This window comes from Vidua macroura, chromosome 6 (assembly GCF_024509145.1).
Source record: "Vidua macroura isolate BioBank_ID:100142 chromosome 6, ASM2450914v1, whole genome shotgun sequence".
Classification (NCBI taxonomy): domain Eukaryota; kingdom Metazoa; phylum Chordata; class Aves; order Passeriformes; family Viduidae; genus Vidua; species Vidua macroura.
Genome location: NC_071576.1, coordinates 10,316,729 through 10,342,844, shown reverse-complemented (window position 1 = coordinate 10,342,844; position 26,116 = coordinate 10,316,729). Strand labels below are relative to the sequence as shown.

General features: G+C 47.0%; 1 protein-coding gene across 2 annotated transcripts; it reads left to right on the top strand.

Annotated features, from left to right (window-relative positions):
- Positions 1 to 596: 596 nt before the first annotated feature.
- Positions 597 to 22,913, top strand: LBHD2 (LBH domain containing 2). Of its 2 annotated transcripts, none has more exons than XM_053981157.1 (5): positions 597 to 734; positions 10,282 to 10,384; positions 14,562 to 14,652; positions 18,383 to 18,584; positions 19,684 to 22,913. In XM_053981157.1, exons 3-5 carry the CDS (start codon positions 14,563 to 14,565, stop codon positions 19,758 to 19,760), a joined length of 369 nt encoding a protein of 122 aa, XP_053837132.1. In that variant the 5' UTR covers positions 597 to 734; positions 10,282 to 10,384; position 14,562; the 3' UTR covers positions 19,761 to 22,913. The 2 variants fall into 2 exon arrangements, with proteins under 2 accessions (XP_053837132.1, XP_053837133.1); XM_053981158.1 differs by lacking the exon at positions 597 to 734 and adding an exon at positions 838 to 927.
- Positions 22,914 to 26,116: the final 3,203 nt, after the last annotated feature.

The window sequence follows — 26,116 nt, the reverse complement described above, 5'->3', positions numbered from 1 at the left end:
AGCATCACCAATACATGCAGAGCTGCAGATGTGTCCTGACAGCCTGTCTGCAGTGAGCCCCTGGCAGGGGGGAGCCCCTTATCATAGCCCGGGCACAGACTGCCTGCCAGCCCCACTCCGCAGCCCCTCGGGACAAGGTGATGGGATGCAGTGCACCGCAGAGCATGTCCCTGCCACGGGTCGGGGATGCAGATGGGAAACTCACTTCGGTGTGGAGCACCCGCCCCCGCAAAAAGACTCCCTCCCAAAAGAACCCCCAAAAGTTTGTGCTTTCCGCATTCGACGTTTTCTCAGCAAAGACTGCTGCAGGTCGGGCTCGGGATACCCGTCAGTAAAGCAAGGGGGGAGGGAGAACTGCTCCGGGAGAGTGACCCCTCCGGGACCTTCGTCCCGCGCCTGGTGCGCTCTGTGACACCGGCACCGTGCGGGGGTCGGGGCTGGGTGAGGCCGTGCGCTCCCACACGTGCCCGCAGAAAGCGCCCCCTCCCCGCGGGGCGGCCGGGCCGGGCCGGGCCGGGCCGTGTGTGCGCGCCGCCCCGCCGGCGCTGCCGGGGGAGTGGTTTCCCCGCGCTGGCGGCGGCGGGGCCGGTCTGCGGGCGGGGAGGTGCCGCGGCGGCGGTGCCAGCGCCCGGCCCGGGAGGATGCGGACGCGCTGACGGAGCTGCCGGCTCCCCTCTGCCGCCGTGCATGGGCGGCGGGCGGCTACCGCCTGCCTCGCCTCGCCTGCCGCGCCGGTGAGCCGGGCGGAGGGCGGGGGGGTCTCCGCAGGGCTCGGGGGTTGCGGAGAGGGGGAGAGCTGCCACCTGTGAGTGCCCCGCTCGCAGCCCCGGGGTGGCCGGGAGGAGCTCCCCGGGACCCGGGCAGCGCGCCCGTGGCGGAGCCGGCGACCGGAGCTGGGCGCAGGGGCGGCGATTCGGGTGTGTGCAGGTCCGTGCGGTGTAGATCGGATGTGTGCTGGTCAGTGCTGTGCGGGTCGGGTCGGTGCTGTGCGGGTCAGTGCGGTGCGGTGCGGTGCGGATCGGGTCGGTGCCGTGCGGATCGGGTGTGTGCAGGTCAGTGCGGGTCAGTGCGGTGCGGTGCGGATCGGGTCGGTGCCGTGCGGATCGGGTGTGTGGAGGTCGGTGCCGTGCGGTGCGGGTCGGGTCGGGTGTGTGCGGGTCAGTGCGGTGCGGGTCGGTGCGGTGCGGGTCAGTGCGGTGCGGGTCGGTGCGGTGCGGGTCGGTGCGGTGCGGGTCAGTGCGGTGCGGGTCGGGTGTGTGCGGGTCAGTGCGGTGCGGATCGGGTGTGTGCGGGTCAGTGCGGTGCGGGTCAGTGCGGTGCGGGTCGGGTGTGTGCGGGTCAGTGCGGTGCGGGTCAGTGCGGTGCGGGTCGGGTGCGTGCGGGTCAGTGCGGTGCGGATCGGGTGTGTGCGGGTCAGTGCGGTGCGGGTCGGGTGTGTGCGGGTCAGTGCGGTGCGGGTCGGGTCTGTGCGGGGCACGGGAGTCCCCGAGCGCGGTGCCGCGGGTCGGAGCGCTGCGGGGCCGTGCGGGGCGGGTCGGCAGCGGGGAGCGCGGAGCGGGGAGAAGCGCTCCAGTCCCACGGAGGCTGCGGAGTAACGGGGGAAGAGGGAGAGGCGCAACGCGCGCCTCTGCCGCGGCTTGTTTCTCCACATGCTTGTTTGTTCGAGTGAAGGGTGTTACGGAGAATTCACTGAGAAAAAGAGATCTCGTTTAAAAAAACACCACCCAACTCGTTCAGCAGCCGAAAGGGCTGTGTGAAGGAATCCTGATGAATGAGCGCAGCGCTGAGAGAGTTGTTGGTTTGTCGGCTGCGATCGCCTCAGCTATTTGTTTATGCCTTTTTTTTTTTTTCCCAAGACAACTTTTGAGGCGAGGAAACGACTAACAAAGCACAAGTTTAAGACGATGCTTTTGCTTGCAGCTGAACTGAGCTGAACTGAACACTGAAATCCTGTGTTTCCCATCAGGTAGCAAATACCACACATACGATTACTTTTAGAGAATGAAAGAACCTACTTTGCTCTGTAAATGAGGACTATGTTTCACTCAGAGCAAGGGGTGACAGTATTTTCCATCTGCCAAATGAACATACCACAGAAATTTTCCTTTCATCTGGGACAGAGCCGTGTTTGTGCATCTCTGAATATGGCTACAGTCGTGGACGGGAGTTGGGTTAGCCTGGATGTAGCATTAACCCTCCAGCCACAATAAGCAATACAGAGAGAGAAATTTATTTCCATTAGTCTTTTCCTGACTGAGATCTTTACTGCAGTTGTACAGTCAGTACAGCAGTGAAGCCCTCCTGGCTATGGGTTCACTGAAGCATCCAGGGTTGGTGTTCACACCTGCCCTGTAGACTGCCTGGCTCACAGCCTCCTTATGAGTAGCCAGTGAAGGAAGGTGAAGCAGGGAAATTCTGCCTACGCACAACTAGGCTCAAGCCAGTGTTTTCCTTCTCTAGTTCTAATGAGCAACAATTTTTTTGCCCAGAAAAGAATCCAGCTCACAGCTCAGGATTTTGATAATTAATACGCCATTTAAAAAACATGTTTTCAGAGTCAACATTATGATTACAAAGAGAAAACAAGCAAACAAGGGAATAACTTGACCCGGTTTTGTCGCTTTCCCATTCTAGCTTGACAATTTGTCAATCAGGTGGAATTTCCTCCTAAGTCTTTGGTACATTGCCTTAGCAGAAGAAATAATGTGCAAATATAGTTACTACTTTCCCTCCCTTCTCACAATGATCTCTTTGTATTAAGCAACAGGCTTTTGCATAGATCAGGTACCAACCCCAGAGTGTCACAGGCTCTCTCTCATTTCTGAAATTATTGAATCCTGAGTTGCTCTCTCTCTCTCATTTCTGAAATTATGCCCATGTGTTTGAACCCATTTAACCATTTCTGTTTAGGAGAAGGTGGTCAGAGAAGCCTTGATCTTAATGCCATTCAAGGCAGGAAGAGCTCTGCCAGGACTTCCAGGAGACCAGTATCTGCCTCAGCAACAGCCCTACCTTTTGCTTCTTAAACATGCACATTCTTTGGAAAATTCTGTAAAAGAATCAATTTCCTGAATTTTCAGTCTTCAAGGGAAGGCTTTATTGCAAACCCCAGGAAAGCTGCCAACCAATAACATCCAGCTAGAATGAAGTAGACTGATTGATACCAACAGGTCCTTAAAATCTTATCTCAGTCTTTGTCCCTCTTTGATTGCAAGTCCTCAGAGTCTGGGACCACCTTCATGGTTTGGAGAGAGCATGATCAGTCCTCTGCAGAGCAGTTGCCAGTGCTGGAAGAAGCTGTGGTCCAGCAGGATAATCCCCTTCTCTCATCAGCGGGCGTTGACTGATCCCACAGTGGTTTATCCCCTAGTGCCCATGTGCCCATAGGACTAGGAGAAAATAGTCCAAGTCCAGCTCCTCTGTTGAGACCACTGCAGCTTGTGTAAGATGTAACCTGAATTTTCAGCTGAGTTCAGTCTCTGACATGCATACACATAAACTGCTTCTGTGCAAATACTTAGTAGACCTCGAGATTCAGAAGGTGAATGTTAATTGGTTGGCAGGAAGACATACAGCCCTGTTAATGCCTATCTGCTTTCAGTGTTAACGACTCATTAAAAAAAAGGCACACTGAATTTTTTGTTTTTTAGTGATTTCTTTATTTTTAGCTGTGTGTTGTCCTCACCCTCCATCTCCCCCATTCTTACTGTGGTAGGACATAGTGTTCTCATATCCTCCATCTTGGGCTAGGGCAGCTTCCCATGCTTGGAAATTCAATTGAGGTGACGGAGTTTTAATTTGTGGACAAAACCAGCTGCACTGCTGGTGTTAGGTTGTGATATTGTGACACCTGTGGTTGTGCTATTAATTGCCAAGAAAGAATATTAATAGCCACTTCATTGTCTTTGTTCTCTTAGGAGTCTCTGGTGGGTTTTTGTTTGCTTGTTTTTATAAAATATTACCACTTTTGCTTTGTTTGCCTTACCAAATTCTCTGCTAAATGCTCAATATTATATCAGGTTGTAACACTGATAGCGCTGTATTCTAATTTTCCCAAAGTTACTAGGAAATAAGTAATTTGTCTTTTAAGTAAACACTTTTCTATCTGACTGCACCTAACCTCTTACCCTACTGTGTTGCCTAGAAATGAGCCCAGTGATAGACTATCCAAAGTATTTTTTCACGGTGCCAAAAAGACATCAAACATTTTGCAACCCATTTCCCATGATATTTCCATCTGAGAATCATGTACTCTGTGTTGATGCTCTAAGATGTTTTTCCCTTGCTTGAATTCAGAACTATCCAAAAATACCTAGGGAATGGTAAAAAGAAGCACAGGAAGCCAATTTTAATCTGTCACTGATTCCCATGGGTGCTGCAAGGTGAGGGACAATTGTGGCATGAAATATTAGGGATGAGAGAATCATCATCTTCCAGAGCAGATCCCAGAAACAAAACCATTTCCTTCTAAAAGCCTTTAGTAAGGGTTGCTCTGAATTAAAATGAACAATATAGTTATTTGTAAGGTGCTGGCTTTGTAAGGTTATGGGATATTAAAGCTTATGCAAAATCACTCTGCTCAATACAGATGTTTCTGATCCCAAAAGCAAGTTCTCAGATGAGAGTATTTGAACAGCAAGTACCAGAAGAGATACCTCTAAAACGTTTAACAGCTTGTCGAGGCTTATCTCTAATTTTGATGGGGTGTTTTCCTAATGAGTTCCTCTCACATCAATTTGCTGCCGAATCTGATGTTAAAAAAACAAATCCAAACTTTCTCTTGGCACACAGTTCCATGAGGGCTCTAGGGAGATTTCCATGATATCAAGGTCTACCAGCATTCAGAGGAGCTGGCTTAGTCATTCTTCCCATCTGCTCTACTTCTTCCTCCCTCCACTGCTCTACACATGCTTCCTGGATGTCTGTTCCCCTTCCCTATCTCCAAGCATCCTGTCTGGCTGCCCCCCCACCCCCCTCCTGCCATACCTATCTCTTGTGGCATCTTCCATGAGGAAGCTCAGGTAGTTTAGTGCTGAGATCAAAGAGCTGAAATCAATGAGCTGCTTTAAAGCAGCCAGGAGAAAAGAAAAAGCAAAAGGAAGAATCCACCAAAAGGAAGCACCCATAGCAAGCAGCATAGCAAAAATAATTTGAAAAAACTTAGAGTTGAATCATCCCCAAATCATGAGTTAGCTTTAAAAATTGTGATAATTAAACACATTTAGTTCTTTTTACTTCTTCTTTGACCATTTATGAATCTAGTTTTTAGCTCCTTTTTGCCAAGAGGGCCAGCAGGAACTTGGGTAGCAACAGCAAACTAGAAGTTGAGGTTTGTATGTAGCTGTGGCGCTCCAGGATCCGGGGATGTCAGAAGAACAGCGGTTCCCCAAAGGCTGATTGTGCAACACCAGGAGTTGAGGAGGCTGAGTTAGAGTCATCTGCCAGCACTGGCCCTTTGCAAGCCTGTGTTTTGTAGTGTTGGGAGTCCACAGATGAGTGTCTGAGAAATTCCTGAGGGTGATACTTCTTACCCCAGTAGTTTCTTTGGAGCAGGAACAGTAAAAACTGCAGCTTGCCACGAAGTTAGCGGCGAGCGGCAGCACGGTCTGGAAATAGCAGCCTCCTACCCCTTTTCTCTCTCCCAAACTACGTGCTGTGTCTCATGCTGAAATGCCTCAGCTCCTCCACTTCGAGAGCCGTTTCATCTCACTGCTTCCTGAGAGAGATCGACATCTTCTGTGGAGCACACGCTGCCGAGGAGAGGAAGGCAGCTTTGGCCTGCGGAGAGCAGAACTCAAGTACTGCGTGGGTGGCCAAAGACAAGAGCTTCTGAAACGAGGGAACAGAACAGATCTCTAATCTCCAGACTCTGACACATATCACACTTTTCTCAGTTGCTTAGGAAAGAGATTTGCATCCAAAAAGAAGTGGGAGGTTTAAATAGGAGTTCATACATTTATCTTCTGTGGTCCATGCAGTGATTTACATTTTGCTAGTCCCATGGAATTCACAACACTTTCATAAAGTACATTCATTACAAACGTGCAACCAGGGGAAACAAAGACTCTGTCCAAGTTCCTACCTGCAGTATCCAAAAGCTGAGCTGAGTTACAGTCAGGGAAACAAGGCTGTGGGGTATGACTGATGTAAGTGCTTGTTTTGGGTTGTACCAAGATGCTGAAGTCACTGTCCCACTGCAGTAGAGTACTGGGCATGGTCCTGCCTGTGGGTGGCCCAGGCCATCAGTGTGGTTCTCAGCTATAGTTCCATCCTACTAGGACTAACAAAAGACTGAGATATGGAGGAATTGGATCTACAGAAGCACTTGGCCATGTAAGATGCCAACCAACATTTCTTGCAGGGACATGCACCTTCTTGTACCTTGTGAGCAGCCCCTTCATGGCTTCATCCACCACCACAACTGTAGCTCTCATAGAGTGCCCACTCCTCCACCTTGGCTGAACTCACAGCCTGGTCTGCTGCAGCAGAGTGGCCTGAATAAGGCACTCTTTCTTCTTCTGTGTGGAAAAACCTCCTCTGACCTGTTTGTTTATTGGGACTTGCTGAGCGGGGTTGCCTGTGACCCATCAAAATTTTCCACTCTGCAAAATGAAAGCAGCAGCCCATTGCTTCTCCCACTTCAAGCCATTCTTATGCACGACCTGTCCCAATTTTCTTTGTAATCAATAGCAGGGGTTTCTTTTTGTAGCACACACAAAGGCTCGAGTCCTTGAATGAAGAAAAGTTTGCATTTATCCAGGGGCTGTGGTGGGGTGAGGCAGGAGGTGGGGCTGGATGCCCAAGGCTGAGCTCCCGCTTTGTTTGTGGCGGTGTCTGAATCAGGGGGAGCCGCGTGGGTGCTGCGATTGCACCCGGAGCTCGGTCCTGGCAGCACAAGGCTGAGCTCCAGAGCCACCTTGGGGGTGTCTATCCAGCACAGTTTTAGTACAGGGCTGGAAAAGCCCTTGGGATTGACCCATTGAAATAAGGAGGGGAGGGCTCCTGTTTCTGCCATGCCAGAAAAATGATTGATTTGCAAGTGTAGCCATGGTTCAAGGCCAATTTCTGCCTCCTATCTACACTTAGTTAGAAGGTGCACCTTCAATGTGGTATTGTTAGGCTGTTATCATAATATTTCCATGGGTGCCCAGTGGGAAATGATTACTTTGGGAAGCCTGGGAAGGGAAGAGGGTGTCCTGCAGTCCCTGCTAATCTAGCAGCAGTCCTGGCATCCTGAGGTCAGGTCTTACTTTGCCACCCAGGTCTCTCCAGCACTGGGGCAGCTCAAGGGAGAAGGGGTGATATTTCCAGAGTAGGAGGAATCTCTAAATAGAGGTGCCCTGATTTTGGAAGTGCTGCTGCCTGTGGGAGAAATGTTTGGGGCTCGGAGCCTCTGAAACATGCTCCTTTACCAAGTGGGCTGCTAGGATTGCAGCCTGTGGCCCAGTTCCTGTTTCTGTTTTGCCCAATAAAGCACACTTGCTTTAAAAACATCTACTTTGCAATTCACAGTGAATTTATCCCAAGGAGAGGACTCTGCTGCTGTGCCTGTTGGAGTCCTCTGCCCCCATGGAGAGCAGACTCAGGAGAGACAGCAGGCTGGGCTTCCCTTACACTGCAGCTGACCAGAGCTGCTGCCCAATATCCTGCATCTGCGCTGGTGCCTGTTGCTCTCCTGCGGGTGGTGAGACCACCTCACGGGGACAGGCTGTGTCCTCAGGTTGTAAAAGCTCCAAAAATGTACTTTGTTCCAGATGCTTTCCAAAGTGGGAGAGAAGCCCAGAGAGCACCTTTCAGTGCCTGGGCCTGTCACCCATCCCCTGTGAGCTGAGGGCCCTTGGTCTGGGCAAAGGGGCCACCACTGAAGCATTCCTTGGCCTCACTTGGGAAATCTCAGGACTTCATTGCTTGATGATTGACAAGACATGACCAGCTCATTGGAGTAACACCTAAATTCATTGCTCTTTGCTGGGAGGTATAACCAGGCTCTGCAAGCCCCGATGAGGTGTGGCCAAGGCAGTGCCACTGGTCTGGGAGACCTGAGGCTTGACTTGGTTCCTGTTAATGACGGTACTGCTGTGTCGGCGCTCCTGCAGCCAGAGAAGAAGCAGGTTATCAAGCTGAGGCAAAGGAGGGCAAGTTACTCTGGCAGCAGAAGATGGGTGGGTTGGAAGAAGGTGCATTGAGCAAATGGGCTCCAGGCTGGAAAGCAGCAAACATGGATAAAAGTAAGGGAGAAGAGAAGATAACCAGAGAAGGGCTTTGCTTGGATATTTTCCAGATGGTTTCCATTGCAGTAAAAGCTCTTTGCATGGTCTCAGTAGCTGTGCCTTGTTTCTAAAAGATTAGGCAGTATCACAAAAGGAAGGAGTTTAGTTTATGTTTCCTCTGTTGTCAGCCACCAAAGGTAATCACATCTATTAGGCAGGTAAAGTGCCTATTTTCTCTTCAGAGAGTAAATGCATCCTGGTAGTTCTGTACACTCGAAACACTGAACTCTACAACAGTCTTGAGTGGGAAGAAGATTTTCTGGTTTTAAATATGGCTGTGATACTGGGAGAAGGGAGATTTTCCATGCTGTGGTCCTGAACTGAATTTTTTTTTATTACAGGTTCCACATAGCTGAGCAGCAGGGGCTGACATCCCCTGTCCAACACTGCATGCACCATAGGATAGAGTTGCCCAAAACACCAGAGAGGGGATTGGGCTTGAGTCAGTTAAATCCAGAAGTCCTTTGCTGAGACTGGAAAGCAATGGATGTGGGTTTAATTAATTAATTGCATGGGTCCTTGTATACCAGTAACCAGTCATCTGAAGATAACTCTGCGTAGAAAGTGGCCTGGCTTGGATTCCAACCAGTGACCGTGTGGTGCCTGATTCCTTATCTCTTACACTCTTTTGCCACATTACATTGGCAGTGTAATAATTACTCTGTGTAATAATTGTTCTTATCACATCCAGTCTTTTCTGAAGGAGACATTGAAGGTAGACAAATTCAACCTGAATTTTCATAGGTTTAATAGCAGCAGCTTTGTAATGGGTAGTGGGATAAAAATCTTCTTCCCAGAGCATTGGATAGCATGGTATCAGATTCTCCCTTGTTTTTATAAGAGACAAGCATTGAGTGTAGTCATGAATTTTTAAGGGACAAAACATTAGCCTCCCTGATGTTGGTTTGGTCATTGGTTAGGAAGGAGAATTGCCAGACAAGAATTAAACCTTCTGAATTGAATCCTGGGGATAGAGAAGTGATTTCCTGCTTCCCTAATTTTCAAAAAGCATGGCCTGTGGCACGAGAAGAAACTCCAGAATGCAATACACAATCTTCCCTCTGTCACTGTTTTTGAATAAAATCAGTGTGCAGTTAATCCAGTGTAATAAATCTTGGTAGGAAGGCTTCCAGAGCAGGTAGATTTGTTTAATCATTTGGGCTGGAATCCAAACCACTGGAGGATATAAAATATAAATACTAGTGCCATTCACTTCACTGCAAACACCATTTTCCCATCCAAGGAAATAGCTGTGGCTGGCATGAATATATATTTGGAAAGCTGTAGAGCTAAACAAATTTCTCAGAAAATCATCTCTGGCCTAGATACTGACTATATTTACGCACTGTAACTCCTGAGGCTCATCAGCTAAGGCTTTCTGACAGAGAAGTCATCAGAAATCAGTGATTCACACTTTGAAATGGTGGGATCCTCACCCCTGCTCAGCAGGCTCCCTGTCTTGATACCAGTCAACATATTACCTTCAAATTGGAGTAGATCTTTCAAAAAATCACTTCCCCTGTGACTTCCAAAAGAACTGTGCAGTAATGCAATGTTAACGGATCCTTCTTTGAGCATATGTTGTCTTCTTTGTGTATTGAACAAGAGAACTGTCTCTCACTAAACAAACTGATCCTGCCAAATAAGGGAATACATTTTTTATTTTCCAATTTTCCAACTATCAATACAATTTCTGTATGGGAGGATTTCAGAGTGTCCCAGTTTCAGCAGTTTTTGTGTAACTCACGCTAAGGAATAAGGTTTAGCATCACAAAGAGTCAGATTCTGAGGTTAGCTTTCAGTTAGCTTTAGCTGGCTTTGGTACATTAATTGCCTCAGTAATTCACTAGGTGCTCTATGAAGATCAAATCCCACCTTGCACAGAAAACGATACAGACCTTCACAGTGGGACTTTCTGCAGCAAGCTTTTGGCAGAACTCTTTCACCCCAGTGCCTGCCAGTGTTGTCCCTTTGGTCACAAGCTCTGACTCTGCTGTATTGTCTCTTCCAGGCACTTCTAGGATTTGACTGAGTTTGCACGACACTCCATCAGCAGCACAGACGCCGACAGCAAGGACAGTTTTTGGAAGTGACACCCGTTGATGTGATTGAAGGTAACGTGCTCTCTTTTGTCATTGCCCTGTACTTGCTGCTTATCCTCCACAGAGCCTCATGCTCTGGCTGGCATCCCCTTTGCTGCCTGTCCTGGCTGGGGAGGTGAGAGCAGGATCAAGCCTCAGTTCACTGCATGTCTGAGAATCCCCCAGACTGAGCCTTGTTTCAGGTAACAGCTCTTCCTAACCATGGCTCAGCTTGTCCTGTAGAACGTGTTTGTGCCCCTGTCTTAAGGAAATACTTCCTTGCATCACATTGCTTGCCTATTTTCCATAAATGCTGCACATTTTTGAGTCCTGGAGCTGGTCTGCATTCAGATACTGTTTTTTCCCCATGAATTTCACAGGTCAGTTTTGCCCTCTGTTCAAAACCTAAAATAAAAGTGTATGCATTGTTTCTGAGGCTTTTCCCATGGGAGGTGGTTTAGCACTTGTCAGGCTATATATTGCTCTGTATGTTACTGACCTTGTTAGTGCCATCACAAGCAGCAGAAAGTGATCTGTGCTTTTGCTCCATGCCTCTGGAAAAAGATCAGCATAGTGTGGTCCTGGGACTGTAGCACTTTAGCACTACATTTAAGTTAATCTTCTTTAAATGTAGTTTTCTCACAGAAATGCAAGAACAGATTTCACTTCCCCCCCCTCCCCCACTGGTATATTTGTGCTTAATTAAAACTAGGGGAAGTAATGTATGTCTTAATTCACTGACACAAGAATTTTAAGGTTCAGAGTAGATGACTCATCCACCAGAACAGAATTTATCCTTTGTTTGTAAATGCTATTTATTGCCTTGTTTTGCATCACTATGGCTACTGTATGTCATTGGTGATACCAGCATCTACCTTACATAAAATGAATGCAAGACTGAATTAAAGAGCCGTAGTTCTTAAAAATGTTTGTATCAGCCACTTTTCTGTTGTATGTCAGTCAGTACATCTCACGTAAAAGCAGAGCTAAAAGTGGCTTAATATTTTCCATCAACACTGGCTGAAAAACAAAAAAATTGTCCTGTGCATAAATCTTATCAGTTTGAAAAGCCCTTAGCAGCACCACCAAGCCTGTTCAGATTATACGGTTTTATAAACAACTCAGTGATGTCCTACAGGTGATTTTGAAGTTTCAGTGAACTGATTTGCAGTGACATTCTCAATTATTTTACATCTAGTTACATTTCCTGTTAAAGACCTAGTTAAGCTTGTCAGAAACATCACTGCTTTCACAGCCCATATAGATTCTTCTGCTTTCCTTCACTGTTTCAAAGTGAAGACTGGGAATAATTAATCTATTCCAGTTAAAGCCTAATTATTTTGCCAATTGCATGGCCCCATGTTCTATTCTGAAACACATCAAGTACAATCACTTCTGCTGTCCTATTCAATCAAAGCCTTAAGTTGCACAGATTTTCTGAAATGGCCTGGGCTTCAACAGCTTGGGAGCTGATTCACTGAGGCATCTGCTGTAACACTGCAGGACTGTCACCATTTTTCTAGCCCAAATCATTTGTCTTTGTCATTTACAAATAATCTGCAGGGTATAATGTGGTCTTAGGGAAGCACGAAGCCCATTATTGCTCAATAATAGAATTTTGTGAGGTCTTAACATTTTTGAGCTCATATGACACATTTGACAGCGCATGTGTGGATGTATATCTCTAATTTCCCGTGGAATGAGGACAGAGAAATATTTAAACATTTGCAATGTATTGAATGGCTGCTAAAATAAACCAGCCAGCTATGAGTGACTGCAGGAGTCTGCTGCTGGCTAGCAGGGACCAACCCCCAGGACACACAGCAGTGGGGCATGGCTTTTCTGTGGTTACCGAGACTAAGACTTCATAAATACTGACCCCACACAAAGCCTCCAAGATTATTTCCATCTAGACACACACTTTCTCATTTCCTTTTCCCTGCAATCCAGGACAGCTGGGCTTAGGGTGCAGAACCTCAGAAAGGATGCCAAGAGAAAGATGTTCATCTTGGACATGCTCAGAGTGGTGGGCCCAGTGCTCCTCCAGGCTCACAGCTGGGTCTGGCTAACACAGGGTGTGAAAGCCCTGCAAAACAGCTCTTCCCAAAGAGTTGGGCTGGGAGAGCATGGTCCTGCTATTGCCTAGTGTGGTCATTCCCAGAGGGGCAGCAGGAGGGGTGAAAATGTCCCTCTGGGAACAAGGAAGAGACTAGAGCCAGAGGGTGGAAAAAAGGCAGGGAATGAGTCCCAGGGGTGATCAGAGGGAGGAGATATCAGAGGGAGTGCTACTTTCCTTTTGGTCCTAGGGCATACATCTCTGTTCTTTTGAATGCTGTCTAAGGTGGCCAGAGCAGCTGGCAGAGCAGGGCCCACAGTCAGCACTGCTGGGAGGGGTCTCCCCTTTCCAGGTCGCTGCTCCCTCAGTGCTGTTGTCCATAGGTGCCCAGTGGTATGGCCTGCTGGATGCTGCAGGAATAAAAGCATATGTCCAGAAAACCTATGCATTTTATTGATTGGGTGGCTTGTGCTGTCCCTGGGGAGTGGTACAGGTCCAAGCAAGGCCTGGGAGCTCAAAACTGTCTTCCTAACAGGAAGAATCTGTCCCTCTTCTACTGTGCCATGGCTCTGGGAGGATTCAGGCTGTGTAAGCTGCAGGGTGCTCAGATCAGGGGTTTGGTTCAGCCTTTTGCTGGGTTTCAGAGCCTAGTTCTGCTTTCCTGCTCTGTACATGTACCAGGAAGTGTGTGAATTAATTCAGTGTTGGTTGGGTCCCAGGCTGACCCTTCAGGGCTTTTCCCTATGCTGATGAATATCTTGGGTCCTGGTCCACAGCTGAGCTCAAGTGTCCCATGGTTCTGCCATACTTTTTCTTAAAAGTGATGCAGCGGGAGTGAAAGTCTCTGCACTATCATGCTGCTCCATGCTACAGCTAATTAAAGTTATTGTGAAGGGTTTCGTAGTAATTGCAGATATTGTAAAATTTAATTATGTCCAGTAATTGGTAATGTAAGCCTGAAGCAAGTTATCCTTAAGATGTTTTAGTTGGCATTTCTCAGCCGTTACAAAGAAGGCTTTTGTGTGTGCAGCAGGACCAGAATTAATGGCAGCATTTAGTTGTGCCTAAAGGAGTGTTTGCAGTGGCAGGTGGCAGGGCAGCCTGATGGATGATGCCTACATTCTGCATGCTGCAGGAGGCTCCAGCAGCCACTGACTGCACTACCTGATGAATGCCAGCTAAAGAGAGCGAAAGCCCCATGCCAACATCTCTCCAGGGCTGATGAATTAACATTTAAAATGAACATGGCCCCTTCAGCTCAGAGTGGCTCTCTTTGCTCCTACACGCCTAATACGCATTTTGGAGATTTCAGGCATCCTCAGATTTTTCCATGGAACGCTGTATTTATAAATGGCAAATGTGAGGAAAATCCCAACGCCACAGAGACGTGCAGCTGCCCGGCCACGGGCTGGGCTGAGCTCCGCAGCGCGGGCTGTGCCGGCTCTGTCTCTGCTCTGGGATGTGCCCCAGAACCGGGCCAGCTCCGCGGCCAGCGCTGCGGGGCCTGGGGTGCCAAGTGGAACAGGGTGATGCTCAGTGGGCATGTAAGCACCCTAGGTTCCTAAGTCCCTGATTTAAATGAGATGATGCATTTAGAAGTCCCACTCAACACCTCTCCAAACACTCAGGCAAGTAAAGACTGCTGAAAATCTGGTTCTTAGACACCAATACAGCTGGTGTGTCTGGAATTAACAGCTTAAAAAGAAGTGCTGGCTCATGACTAAATGGAAGAGACATCTGGAAGAGCAAATATTGAAGACATTACGAAGAATCAGAATAAGAATTTAATTCAAGGCTGATATTTCTACCAGTAACTTTTTTGGTAAACAGATGCAATTTCTGAGCTCATATAGCAGTAATAAACTGATTGTTGATATCATTGGAGGAGTCCAGTTCCCAACTGATGCCTCTGGGACTCTGTGGGGGTCCTCTCTGCTGTTCCAGGGGCAGCTGGGGTTGATGCCCTGTTCAGCATCACAACATGCAGCAGTAACAGTTAGCTTGGAGGCCAAGGAAATATTTTTTTGACTATTCAGGCAGGACAGTGTAACACAATTATTTTAACCAATATGAAAAGCCAGTGCTTTTTGTTAAATTATCTGTGGGGGCCAAAGCTCAGAGCTGAGGTGTCCCATTCTCTTTTAATATTCACAGCATGACAGAGGTGATGAACACCCGAGAGCCGGTGATGGAGGAATTCGCGCTCAGCCAGACTCCTGAGGAGGAAGGAGGCCCCTCAAGCCAGGTAACTTCAGCAGAACTGAGAAGTGTCCTGAGTTGTTTGTCAAAAGCGATTTAATGCAGCCAATAACTGTCCTTAGGGTAGGTGTTGAATTGCAGAGCACTGCTGCCAGAACAAGCCTTGAAATATGTGTTTGATCCTACTTAGGTTCTATTATTAAAAGTTAAGAGTTTGGCTGAAATGTTTAGTGGGGTGCCAGGTCTGCAGGGCACAGTGACAGCAATGCCAGATCCTGCAGGGATGCAGGCACAGAGGCTGTTTGTCACCAAGAGTTCAGATCTGAGCAACTACTGTGCAATGGAGGCATCCAGCCAGTACTGTGCCAAGCTTTTATACAGCCAGCCTTGAAATGAACTGAGTTTCCTTAGGGCTCAGAGGGAGCTCCCTTTTTAGATCAGAGACCATTTGAAATGATTGGCTAATTCACAGAAATGGCTGTGGCATCATAGCAGCACCACTGGTCAGGGCCATTTGCTGGCAGGTGCAGGAGCATTTTCTGTCCCCAGGCAGTTCCACACACCCCCTCAAACACCCACCCGTGCTGCTCATTGCAGCAGGAGGGATCACGATGTCCTGAGCCCCCCTTGTGGCAGCCCCCACATCACAGTTTGTGCTCTGGCTGTGCTCATGACTCTGTGTCACTACCAGGGACAAATCACATAATGTGTCCTGGTGGACCTGAGCTGCCTCTCAACACAATGTGTAACGTTGGAAGCAGACTCAGAGAACTACTCTAGGAGCAGCCTGTTCAGGTGAAAATCTAGCATTTGGAAGCCAGGGAAGTCAGAACAGAAATTTGCAAATTCCTTTTGGATCACATGTTTGTGTAGTGAAAGGCTTTGTGCATTTAAAGAGCACACGGGCTTTCCAGTGCCTCAGAGGCTGCACAGGATGGATGCTGTTGACTCAAGGAGCATGTTTTCAATATTTTTCCTCTTCTTCACCAAGTTCCAGGTTTTCAGTGTTGTATTAGTTGTATGCTGCCCAAACTCTGTCCCAGCCCTGACTTCACCTGTGTATGCAGGGCTGTTCTATGGTGTTTCTGATCATATGCCCCACAGTTTTCTCCCAGCTCCTTTACCTTTCCCCTCTAGGAGAAGGTGTTACCATCCACATTTTAGTGATAGCCATCCGAGGCAAAAAAAAAAAATCAAAGACAAATGAGATGTAGCACAAACTCAGTGACTCAGTAGGATAAGTTCCTTCCAGCAACTTCCAAGCACTCTGTCCAGGAGACTGGTCCTTCTCTTCCTGCAGTCTCCTGCCCACTCATCACACGCTCCAGCTTCTGCAGAAAAACACAGCAAGGTCCAACAGGCAGCTCTGCTTCCTGCCAGTCCTGACTCATTCCTGGAGGGACACGGTAAATACTGGGCTCTGGTGGAAAAAAAATAATGTGGTTGATGTGAGAAAAGACCATATGAGAATGACACAAACAAAAATAGTCACAGCTGAGGCCACACAGGTGTCTTTCCTAAATTTTCTTGCAGCTGTAATAATCATTTCTCAGTCCATTTTTAGATCTCCATGTCATTTCCTCAGGCTTCAGAAAGCAGATGAAAAAGCAGAATTTTTGTTGTATTGCATTGCCCATCCAGGAATTGCCAGCAGCCTTGAGGATGGGTGGCTGTAATGCAGCCCTCTGCCACCCCAGCAGGCTGCACAATAGCTGGAGAAGAGGTCACTGTCACCTGCCTGTGCAGCCATGGGAGAAAATACAGCAATTTGCCCACAATTTTATGGCTATTTTCTGCCAGCTGAGCCGTGAGGCTGAGGGAGCTGTGCTCCACTGTGGGTCTGCAGAGGAGGGAACTGCTACTCAGTGGGAGTGTGGACCTGTCCTGCCCAAGGAGACCTTGTCTCATACTTGGTTTTCAGTCAAGACAGCTGCCATGGAAATGTCTTTCCAAATTATGAACAGCTCAGGAGAAGTCTGTGTAATGGGAAGCTGGGCAGCTCTTTTCTGATAGGCAGCATAAGCAGCATTGTTTGGTCAGGATGAGTTATAAACTGTGGGTGCAGCTCAGGGTGACGTCAGAAGTGTTTGCCTTCAGTGATTCACTCGGTCTAATTGTACTGAAGGCACTTTATTACAAAAGAATTTTTTTCCTAATTGTGTCTCATAACACTAATATGCAACATTTCTCGCCTTTGTATAGATTTGCAAGAAGTATTGAATCCCTGTGACACTACCATGGGGGGCAAGGGTGTGAGGATGAGGCTCACTGTCCTTCCCCATTTGCAGAAGTCAGATATGGGCAGCACAGCAATGTTAAAAATGTGCTTGCTGCTTCCTAGATGTACAGCCCTTCCCAAGGTCTTGCCTCTCCATGCCAGCTCTGATGCCAAGTGGGACAACTAAACCCTCTGCTCTTAGGGAGTATAGCTGCTGAGATAGAGGAAGGTTGCAAAAGCCATGGAGCAAACACTTCCAGTGGGTTATGACACCCCCAGACCCCTGTCAATGTCCTGTATTTCTGCCTGTGCTCACAGCAGGAGTTGTGCTGAGACTGGCTCACACAACCAGCAGGGCTTGATCGAGCAGAGACCCTGGTTCAGTGGTGAACATCCCACCAGCCCACAACAAAGCTGTGGCAGCCTCTGAAGTTAAACTGGGATCATTCTTGCTCTCAAGTCCTGGTTCAGTCCCTTCACACATACCTTGATTTTATTGTTAGAAATGAAATGTAAAGAAATGAAATAAAAATAAAACTGGGCTAGTATGGAGAGATTTGTAGCTTGTTAGTGCAGGTATATGGAAGATCCAGGAGAAAAGGTTTCAGTGAAGCAGCAATAGTGCAATAAGTGAGTTTCTTATGGTAATGTCCTGGAGGAGTGGGAATGATTTTTCCTCCAAAAAAAAAAAAAACCAAACAATCCACCACAAAAAAAAAAAAAAAAAAAAAAAACCAAAAAAAAACCAAAAAAAAAAACTATTCAAAACAAAGTACCCTGAGAGATTTAAGTGATCCAGCTATGTTGAAAACAGGAAAGCACTTTTATGTGTTACAATATCCTTCACTAAAAAGCCCTAGCTAAGCTTCAAGCTCTAACCACTGTGTAGTGCTTGATCTGCAGCTTCAATGTGACAAATCAAAATAAATAGCTGGCACGGTCCTCTGTGTAAAGATGTTCTCTGGGGCTACCTGTTTTGCATGAACGCATCATAAAATAGTGTTTCACATTGCACAAAATAGCTCTGCACAATGGTGGCTTCTTAATAAACTATCACTGCAAGAAAACGTGAATATCATATCAGAGCAAAAGGACAGCAGCCAGAAGGGCTGCAGCAGCCATTTAGCTTAGCCTTACAGCAATGACTTCGGTGTCCCAAAACCCCACCAGAACTGAAACACAAGTGTTTGGCAGCACAATAGATTTTGTCTCCCAAGTCTCCATTTTCACTGCTCATGTCGGATCACACGAGTTAAGGCAATCATCTCCTCAACACACCAGCAAGCAAAGTGGGTTCTTTGCTCAGAAAGGGACAGCAGGTGCAGGGGAGAGTGTGCTGAGACCTACAGCCTCTCTGCACCACGCTTGGCCAGCAAGGAGCTGGATTCAGCTGGCTTTGCAATGCTCCCTGTGCAGGGCTGTTCATCTGCACCAGTTGGAAGAGGACTTTTTAATGGATATGTGAGTGCATGTCAAATGTAGAAAGGACATACTCTTCTTGCTCTGAATATACATCCATGCACAAAGCTTTGATGTAATTCCCCAAATGTCTCCCCAGGCCTTCCCAGACTCACGTGAGAAGTACCCCAAGCTGTCCAAAAGACTGCCTTCGATCGTGGTGGAGCCCACCGAGTCCGGGGAGGTGGAGAGTGGAGAGCTGCGCTGGCCTCCTGAAGACCTCAAATCAGCGGAGGACAAAGGTCTTCATGGTGACCAAAGAGTGTGTGTCCAGCAACAGCAGCAGCAGATGGATCTGGAAGGTCTGAATGAGTAATTTTCATCCTAGTTCCCCATAGGAAAATAGCTGTTTCAGACAGTGCTGTCACTGAAGTTAACAATGAGACAAACATTTGAAGGTGCCCAGAAAACATCTGCACAGGAGGAGTCCTGTGGTGTGAAAATTTTGTTGTAGCTTTTGAGCAGTGGTATTTTCATCTGCATCAGCCACTCACATGGCCAACAGGCAGCCAGTGCACTGCACGTTAGCAGGTCACTCTGGGGAGCAGTAATCCTGGTCAGCAGCATGTGTCTGTCCCTGTCTCCTAGCCTAGAAGTGAAGTGTTTGACAGCTGCATGTTTTCAAAGCATCCTCGTGTCCCAGGAATGTGTCAATGCAGCAGGAATTCACAAATACATACCCCTGACTAGTAGTGTCACTGTGGGGTAAATACAGGTAAAGTAAGACCTTGTCTAAGTGTAGTTTGCACAGGAAGTGCTCCAGTGAGAAACTGGCCTATTTATTTCCTTTTTTTTTTTCATCTCAGTGCTGTCCTTTTCTCTTATAGAGTGACCTGGTTTCCATTTCAGTGCACTAGCATTTGCCACCCAAACGCCCAGACACAGCAGCCAGGACAGGGTGCAAGATGCACCTTCCCTTCCCTTCAAAGGGTCGATGACAAAAGGTCTTGAAGTGTAAAATCACCTGCTATTCCAGTTGGCATTTCTGGGTGGTGACAACTACAGAGTTCGATCATTCAAGAGTAAATATGAGGCAAATCTATTCCCTGACTTCCAGGTTATATATTGTGGTTTCTCTCTTGGTTTTGTAGCTTGATTTAGACTTATTATGTCTTCAGGCCTGACAGCTTAAGCAGATTTCTGAGACTGGGTAGCCTTCCCATGACAGTGGTTGTATATAGGGGTCACCTCATCTCACTAATATCTTAGCTGAGGTCTCAGGTTCCCTGTAAAGTCAGACTGTGATCCACTCAGAATTCCTTACTCCAGGTTTAACTACTGGTTTGCAAGCAGAGAAGATTTCTTGTATCAGGTCTGATCACCCTAACAGATTAACTGCCAGGTAGAGCAAAGGCTGCACCTATATGGGGAAATACGTGCTGATGAGCTGTTTCTTTGCAGATACTTTAGCACACCCAGCTCAAGAAGTGGAAGACAGTACAGATACTCTGGAAAGCAGAACTGAAGAGAATGAGTAGGAACTCCATGGCCTCAGAAGTGAAACGTCATTGTGAATGTTGTTGGAAAGCTAACACACTCTGAAGACATGTCAAAGTAATCTGTATTTAAATCTGCAAGGGTTTTATTTAGTTAGTACCTAGTAAGAAGCATCTGGGCTTTAGAACTGTTCTTCTAACATTTTGATTTTCAGGCTGGGATTCATATTATTTGTTTAATTTCCCCTTGGGAAACAATGGGATGTGTTGGGAAATATAAGGCTGTCAAGGAAAAGAGGCTCCTAATTTTAATTAGTGCATTTCTTTGGTTTTATCTTTTTCAAGAAAGGCTGCTTTCAGGCGTCAACATCAGGACAAAGGGGTTGCGTTTCTACAGGAGGGATGTCTTAAATCTAAAAACTTTCTTTTTTCAGCCATTTAAAACTAGCACTGTGATATTATGGACAATAGATGTAATATAATGTCACCAGTTGATTTTGTAACTTTTGTATAGAGACGCAAGGGCAAGGTTTGCCTCCAGGCTGCCGCCCTGGGGCAGCCCAGAGCAGTTCTCTCCCTTTGGCTAACCTGTGCATATTCGGACGAACCAGCCTTTCCTTAGCTGCCTTTTCAGAAAGGCTGATGCCTTTTGGAAGTGCTTTTTCGCTGTACCTTAACGAGGCGATGAGCTGGCCGCTGGTGTTTGTGGCGTGAGGCTGTCTGTGGTGGGCTTGGTGGGGTGCATCGTGTTGTTCGTGCGCTCTTCAGGCCAGGTCCAGCCGTGGTGTGGCGTGCACTTCTCGCCCTTAAAGCTGGAGAGATGGCTCCTGCTTCCCCCTGGGCTGGCTTTGTCCCACCTCGTGAACAGAGATTGTTGTGATGTTACTTCTTTGGTATGTTTGGTGTATAACGTAGGTGCAGGGGCACAGCTGGGGTAGGTGGCAGGAGATCCATAGCACATCCCAAACCTGTGCTCCCTTTGCCTGGCTCCGGGTTTCCCCTGAGCCACCTCCCGTAGGAGGGGCATGGTGGAAGGATAAATACCTGCCTCCCTCCTGGCCAAGTTGGCACTGCTGGCAGGAACACGTGTGCCAAGGGGTGCCCTCTTCACCTACGGCATGGCCCCCTCAGCTTTAGTGGCACCGTCACCTCCTGGAGCCCAGAGCTCATGGTGGGACAAGCTGTCTCTGGACACCTCTGCCCTCCAGTGGATTTTCCTTGAGAATTTGGGGGTCATTTTAACAGGAGTGAATCCCTTCCTGCACAGGGACCTCCCAGAGACTCTGTCCCACTTCCCAGGAGAAGCACCAATCTCAGCTCGGAACACGACCCGTTGGATGGGCTGGTGGGGGTGGATACTGCCTGTACTCAGAGGGCTTTGACTGTCAGTGATGAGTGTCTTGGAAGCTGCAAAGATGGCTTTTCCATCTCTGCAGGGCTGGATGGGGTCTGTACTTCCAATTAATGTTGCATCCAGAAGAAGCTGCTCGCTGTAGGTGGAGAGAAATAATAGGATTTCTTCCAGCATTAGCTCCTAAGTTGACTTCCAAGTGCTTTCTTTTCTCCAGTAATAACTTTCGCTAACAACTTTTAATGGTGTGATGGTTGATAACATTTACTGGCCAGATTTATTAATAAGTTTTTACCTTCTTAGCAACCAAATTTAATATATTTACTTACAAAGAATTCTGTGCAATGAATGTTTATTACAAAGGAAAGAGACTATTTTACTTCAAAGCAACATTAATTTATGTACAAAACTATAGCTCATTATTTGGGGTGTTTGGGATCTAGGACCCTTTTTATAAGCAGTGTAGTACAGTATAATGTGATACTTAAGTTAAACTTTGCTCTCTCAATCTATATAACAATCTGTTTTGCCTTCTTGATGTAGACTTTCCTGCCTACACTGTTAGAATTACTTTGTTGGGTGAGTGGGATTCTGGTCAGAGCACCGAATTTCACCAGAGTAACTGAAGGTTTCAAGAGCACTTCCTAAATCTGGCTGCTGTCCCTGCCACTCCCTTCACTTGGTGACAGTTTTCTGGTAAAGCCAAGAAAGCCAATAAAGCTGGAGCTACGTGTTGGCTTGGGAGCAGTGAGGGGAGGGAGGTCCTCAGCTCGGACCCAGCGTGGCAGGAGGAGAGCTGTGCTGGCAAGGCATCCAGGCTGATGGGAGCTGCTCTTTAAATGCTGCTTTTGCATCGACTGTCAAGAAGTTTTACAAAGCTCTGGGGAGAAAACAACAGCAGTGACGACATATTTTTAGCTGTGTGATTTCCTTCCAATCTGCATCTGCCCAGCTCTGTGAGGAATGACGTTAGATGTATCACTTAATTTGCTTTTTGCTTTATAAAAGGAAAAACAGTTGTTTGAAACACTTCCCCCAATTTTCTGTGCTCTCTATCTGCTTTCAGACGCTCCCTCCCTTCCTGCTCTGGATGGCCCTTATCCTATTTCCACCTGAGGTCAATGGCACTTCCCTAAATATGTTTCCCAAAGAAACAACTAAATTCTACATACACCCTGAAAAAATACCATGCAAGCACTACTACTTTTTTTCATCCTTGTACTTAAAGCTGCAGCTGGTATAGAGATCCCAGATTTCCTTCTTCCAGCCTAATTACTCCTCTCTTTCCTTTCCCCTCTTTTGTGCTGCTCCCCTGAAGTATTTTACCTGAAGCAAATGGTTGCTTCAAACTAAAGTGTTCTCCTAAAGCTGTGTGGCCTCAGTTTAAGAACCGTGCAAAGCCAAACTCCTCCTCCCATTTTTATTTTTCTGACCATGGGCCAGAGGCTCTAAAACAGGAAAGCAAGATAGAGAGAAATTTGTTTTATACAAACAAACCCTATTTATTCAACTTGCAGGTCTATGAATGTCCACTTACTTTGTCTGTGTGCAAGTGTTGTCTCTCTAATAAACTCAATAGTTGTTTTGTATTTTTTTCTGGATTAAAAGCTTTGTAGAAACTAAAAAGGAAAAAAAAAGACATTCAGTCATATTTTTCTAGTCTAGCTTGTAGAATATTTAATGTAGTGCAGAAAGGAAGTTTTATGGAGTAAGACATTGTTGAACTTTGCTCTATTTCAGTTCTTTCTAATTTTGTAAAATGCCACCTGTACATAATACTCAACTAATGTATGTCTGTAGATGTATTACACCATTTAGCCTATTAAATGCCTATACTGAACCGACTGGAAGAAGCAGTGTATCCATAATGTCTTTGTTTTAAACATGGTGGTGCATGTCCTACCACTAATACAGGGATTGAAGCCCACTCTAGGGCTAGCTTTGCTCCATGAATTGCAAATCTCACCCAGGCCCTCCAAACCACATGTTTCTGCACAGGTAAATTCAGATTTACATCAGTGACAGCTGCCATAGCCATCTCTTTTCTTCCACCCCTTCCTTGACCAGGCAGCTCAACACTCCCTCCCTTCTGTTTGAGGATTTGCTCTCTGCCCTGCTCACCCTGCTGGTGCCCTGCCTTCCTGTGCTGCCAGCAAGCCCCTTGGCTTATCTTCATTCACCTTTCTATGCTATGCACATTTTAAATGTTTTCTGGAAAGGCAGTTGTGGAGCCCAGCAGGAACTCACATTACTGGAAACCTACACCCTGTGCAAAGAGAGCAGGGTCATGTAGCAGAGAAGATGAGAGGCAGAGATAGTCTGCCAGTGAACAACCAATTTTTTCCCAAAACGTCGAATTGCCAAAAAGCAAAGGATCAGATAAACTGGAAGGTGAAGCTGCATCTTATTGACCCAGCTTAGAAGCAGCTGCTGCTCTCTGAGATGGGTAAATCTGCATGGCAAAGGCATTGCTCCAGGTCAAAGCCAGTTCCCTGCCACTGCAGGGCTGTGCCTGCTGGGCAGTGGTTGCATGGCAAGGGGAATTTGCTGTATCCCAGGCTGGGGCAGTGAGCCAGCTTTGGCACTGCTGGCACACCTGATGCTTAGTGTCACTCAGTACTGGAATTTCCATGCACCATGCATGGAAAATCTCATGTCCAGGCATCCATTACTGTGAGGGTGGGATGGCAGAGGGACTGACACTGCTGTCTCCTCACCTCCCCAGGAGCTGTCCCTTCCATCTGGGCTCTTGCTGCATGGTGCTCAGCCACGTAAGGATGCAACAGGTGCCACCTGAGGGCTCCAGGGGATGCAATGTCAACTGGTGCTGATTTTATGTTGCTGTGAGATCTGTGCAGAGTCCTGGCTGTTTTCTTTCCGTGAGTCCGAAGGCAGGGGGAGTGTATTGGTAATGAATTAAATAGGACGAGTGTGGGAACACTGTTGTCTTGCTTCTAACATTTGTATTTTAAACTTGTATCCACTGGATCTGCAGGTTACCCATTGACTTGAGACATTTTCATTTATTTTTTATCAGACATCTGCTTAGTATTTTTCTTTTAGATGTGTTCTGCTTGACATTCCTTTCTAAAGAAGGAAATAACATTTTCAATGGAATCAGCTTTTTTTTAAATGGCTAGTAAGAGACAAAAACTGACTTTAAAAATCATGTTAAACTGAAAAATGTAACATCTAAATTAAATCAAGCTTAATCTGTGTTTTTACCATTTTTTTCACCCTCTTTTAAATTTTTTTTAAATTCCAGTATTTTTGTGAATCCTTTTGGGAGAAAGGTGATGCCTGGCAGCCTCAGAGGGCCATGACTCCCATAGCAAACAGCACATCCCTCACTTCCATGTTATAAAAGCTTATGTCATATGCACTGCTTCCACCACAAATTAGAGCAAGACACGCTCCCTCCTCTGTCTTTTAAAACACATGGCTTTCATTCCAGACACTAACTTTCCAAAGTTTAAATTCACTTAGGTCTGGAAGATTAGGATTTTAGCAACTTTTTTGGTTTTCCCTCTTAAAAAAAAAAAAAAAAAGAAAAAAAAAAGAAAAATAAATCTGAAACATTAAAAAGTTGTAGTTTTCCTCTAAGAACACTGGTAAAATATTTTCCTTCATTTTCTCCAACATTTCTGCCATTAAGAGCCCAAAAACTTCACATCTAACCTTAGCAGACCCTCCCTCCCAGAGACCCTCCCTGAGTTGGGTGGGCAGGAGTGGAGGAGCAGGTGTCTCCAGGGAGGTAGGGACACAGACCAGGGGCTCACACTCAGCTTTCAGACCCCAGACCTTACACCAGAAAGGCCAAGGATCATTTCATCCTGCCTGAGGATTTGTGCCCACACACCAAAGAAAATCTGTTTAAAATGCCCACGATTGCAGTGAGTCCAGCCATTAAATGGATGTTTGCAATCAAGCCAGCATTCAGCTTCAGCGTGGCTCCTGGAGTGTGACAAATTGTCTTTATGAATTAGTCATTCAATTTGTGAAACATAGGTTGGTTATTGTCACATACCCACGTGTCCTCCACAGCCCTGACAGCTGTACCCCCACGCATTACTATTCAGTAGGGGATGAAGCCATGAAAACTCCTGGGACTGGGATGCTGTTGGGACATACAGCCAGACTCAGGATCGGAGAAAGCTCCAGATTTCCGGCACTGGAAACCTAAAAATAACCCATTGTTGCTGTCAGCTATTCACTGATGATAACTTGAACAAGAAGAAACAGCACAGGCACCTTTCTCATCAGCTCAGCCCTCCCTTGGCAGCCTTGTATGTCCACATTCAAGCTGGTGAAATCTGGCAAGTACAGAACTGCAAAAGCACAGAGATGGAACAACACAAACTGAACGTGGCATGAAAGCCAGCAACTCAGCTGCTGTTTCACTGGTACTGATCTATAATGCCTAGCTGAGAAGTGTGGTGGGAAGCAACTGGCTTTTCCCCCCAGAATTTACAGCTGAGGCAGGACAAAGTGAACTGGACACAATAAAGGTCTCACACGGCTGTGGGTGCGTGGCTCTGGGAGCAGCATGGTTGTTTCTTTGATTTTCAGTGGCTGTGACCAGACATCAGCACTCCTGTCCCCCAGCAGGACACACATGTGGCTGGGACCCCCCCTCTCCTCATGAGCCCAAGGGTTGGGATCTATTTCTCTCAATCTCAGGTGTTTCTGTTCATCCTGGTTTTGGTTAATGTGGCCCAGGGGTGTGGTGTGGAGGTGCTGGGATGGCATCCCTTGGCAGGGTGGGAGCTAACTACACTCCTGTGAAGGATCTGCAGAGTGGGAAGAGCAAGACTTGGTGCTTTTTCCATCATGAAACCCTCGAGGTACCACACGGATGAACAGTCACTCCCACAGTGCTGAAACCAATTCTGCTCCAGTAGGAACCTGAAAAAAAATTAATATGGGTTTTGGGATGCTAAATGCCAGGAGGACTTGGACAGGCAACCAGAAAACATGAGCAAAAGCAAAGCAGCCTTTTGACTCCTGCTGGCCTCAGCGCCTTCTTTCTAGCCCAAGGTCTCCTGGG

Excerpts from the sequence above, each read along its gene's own strand:
- LBHD2 (XM_053981157.1), top strand. The coding sequence starts at position 14,563 with ATGACAGAGGTGATGAACACCCGAGAGCCGGTGATGGAGGAATTCGCG. Across the intron at positions 14,653-18,382 it reads AAGGAGGCCCCTCAAGCCAG|GCCTTCCCAGACTCACGTGA; the intron begins GTAACTTCAGCA and ends ATGTCTCCCCAG. Across the intron at positions 18,585-19,683 it reads GCAGCAGATGGATCTGGAAG|ATACTTTAGCACACCCAGCT; the intron begins GTCTGAATGAGT and ends GTTTCTTTGCAG.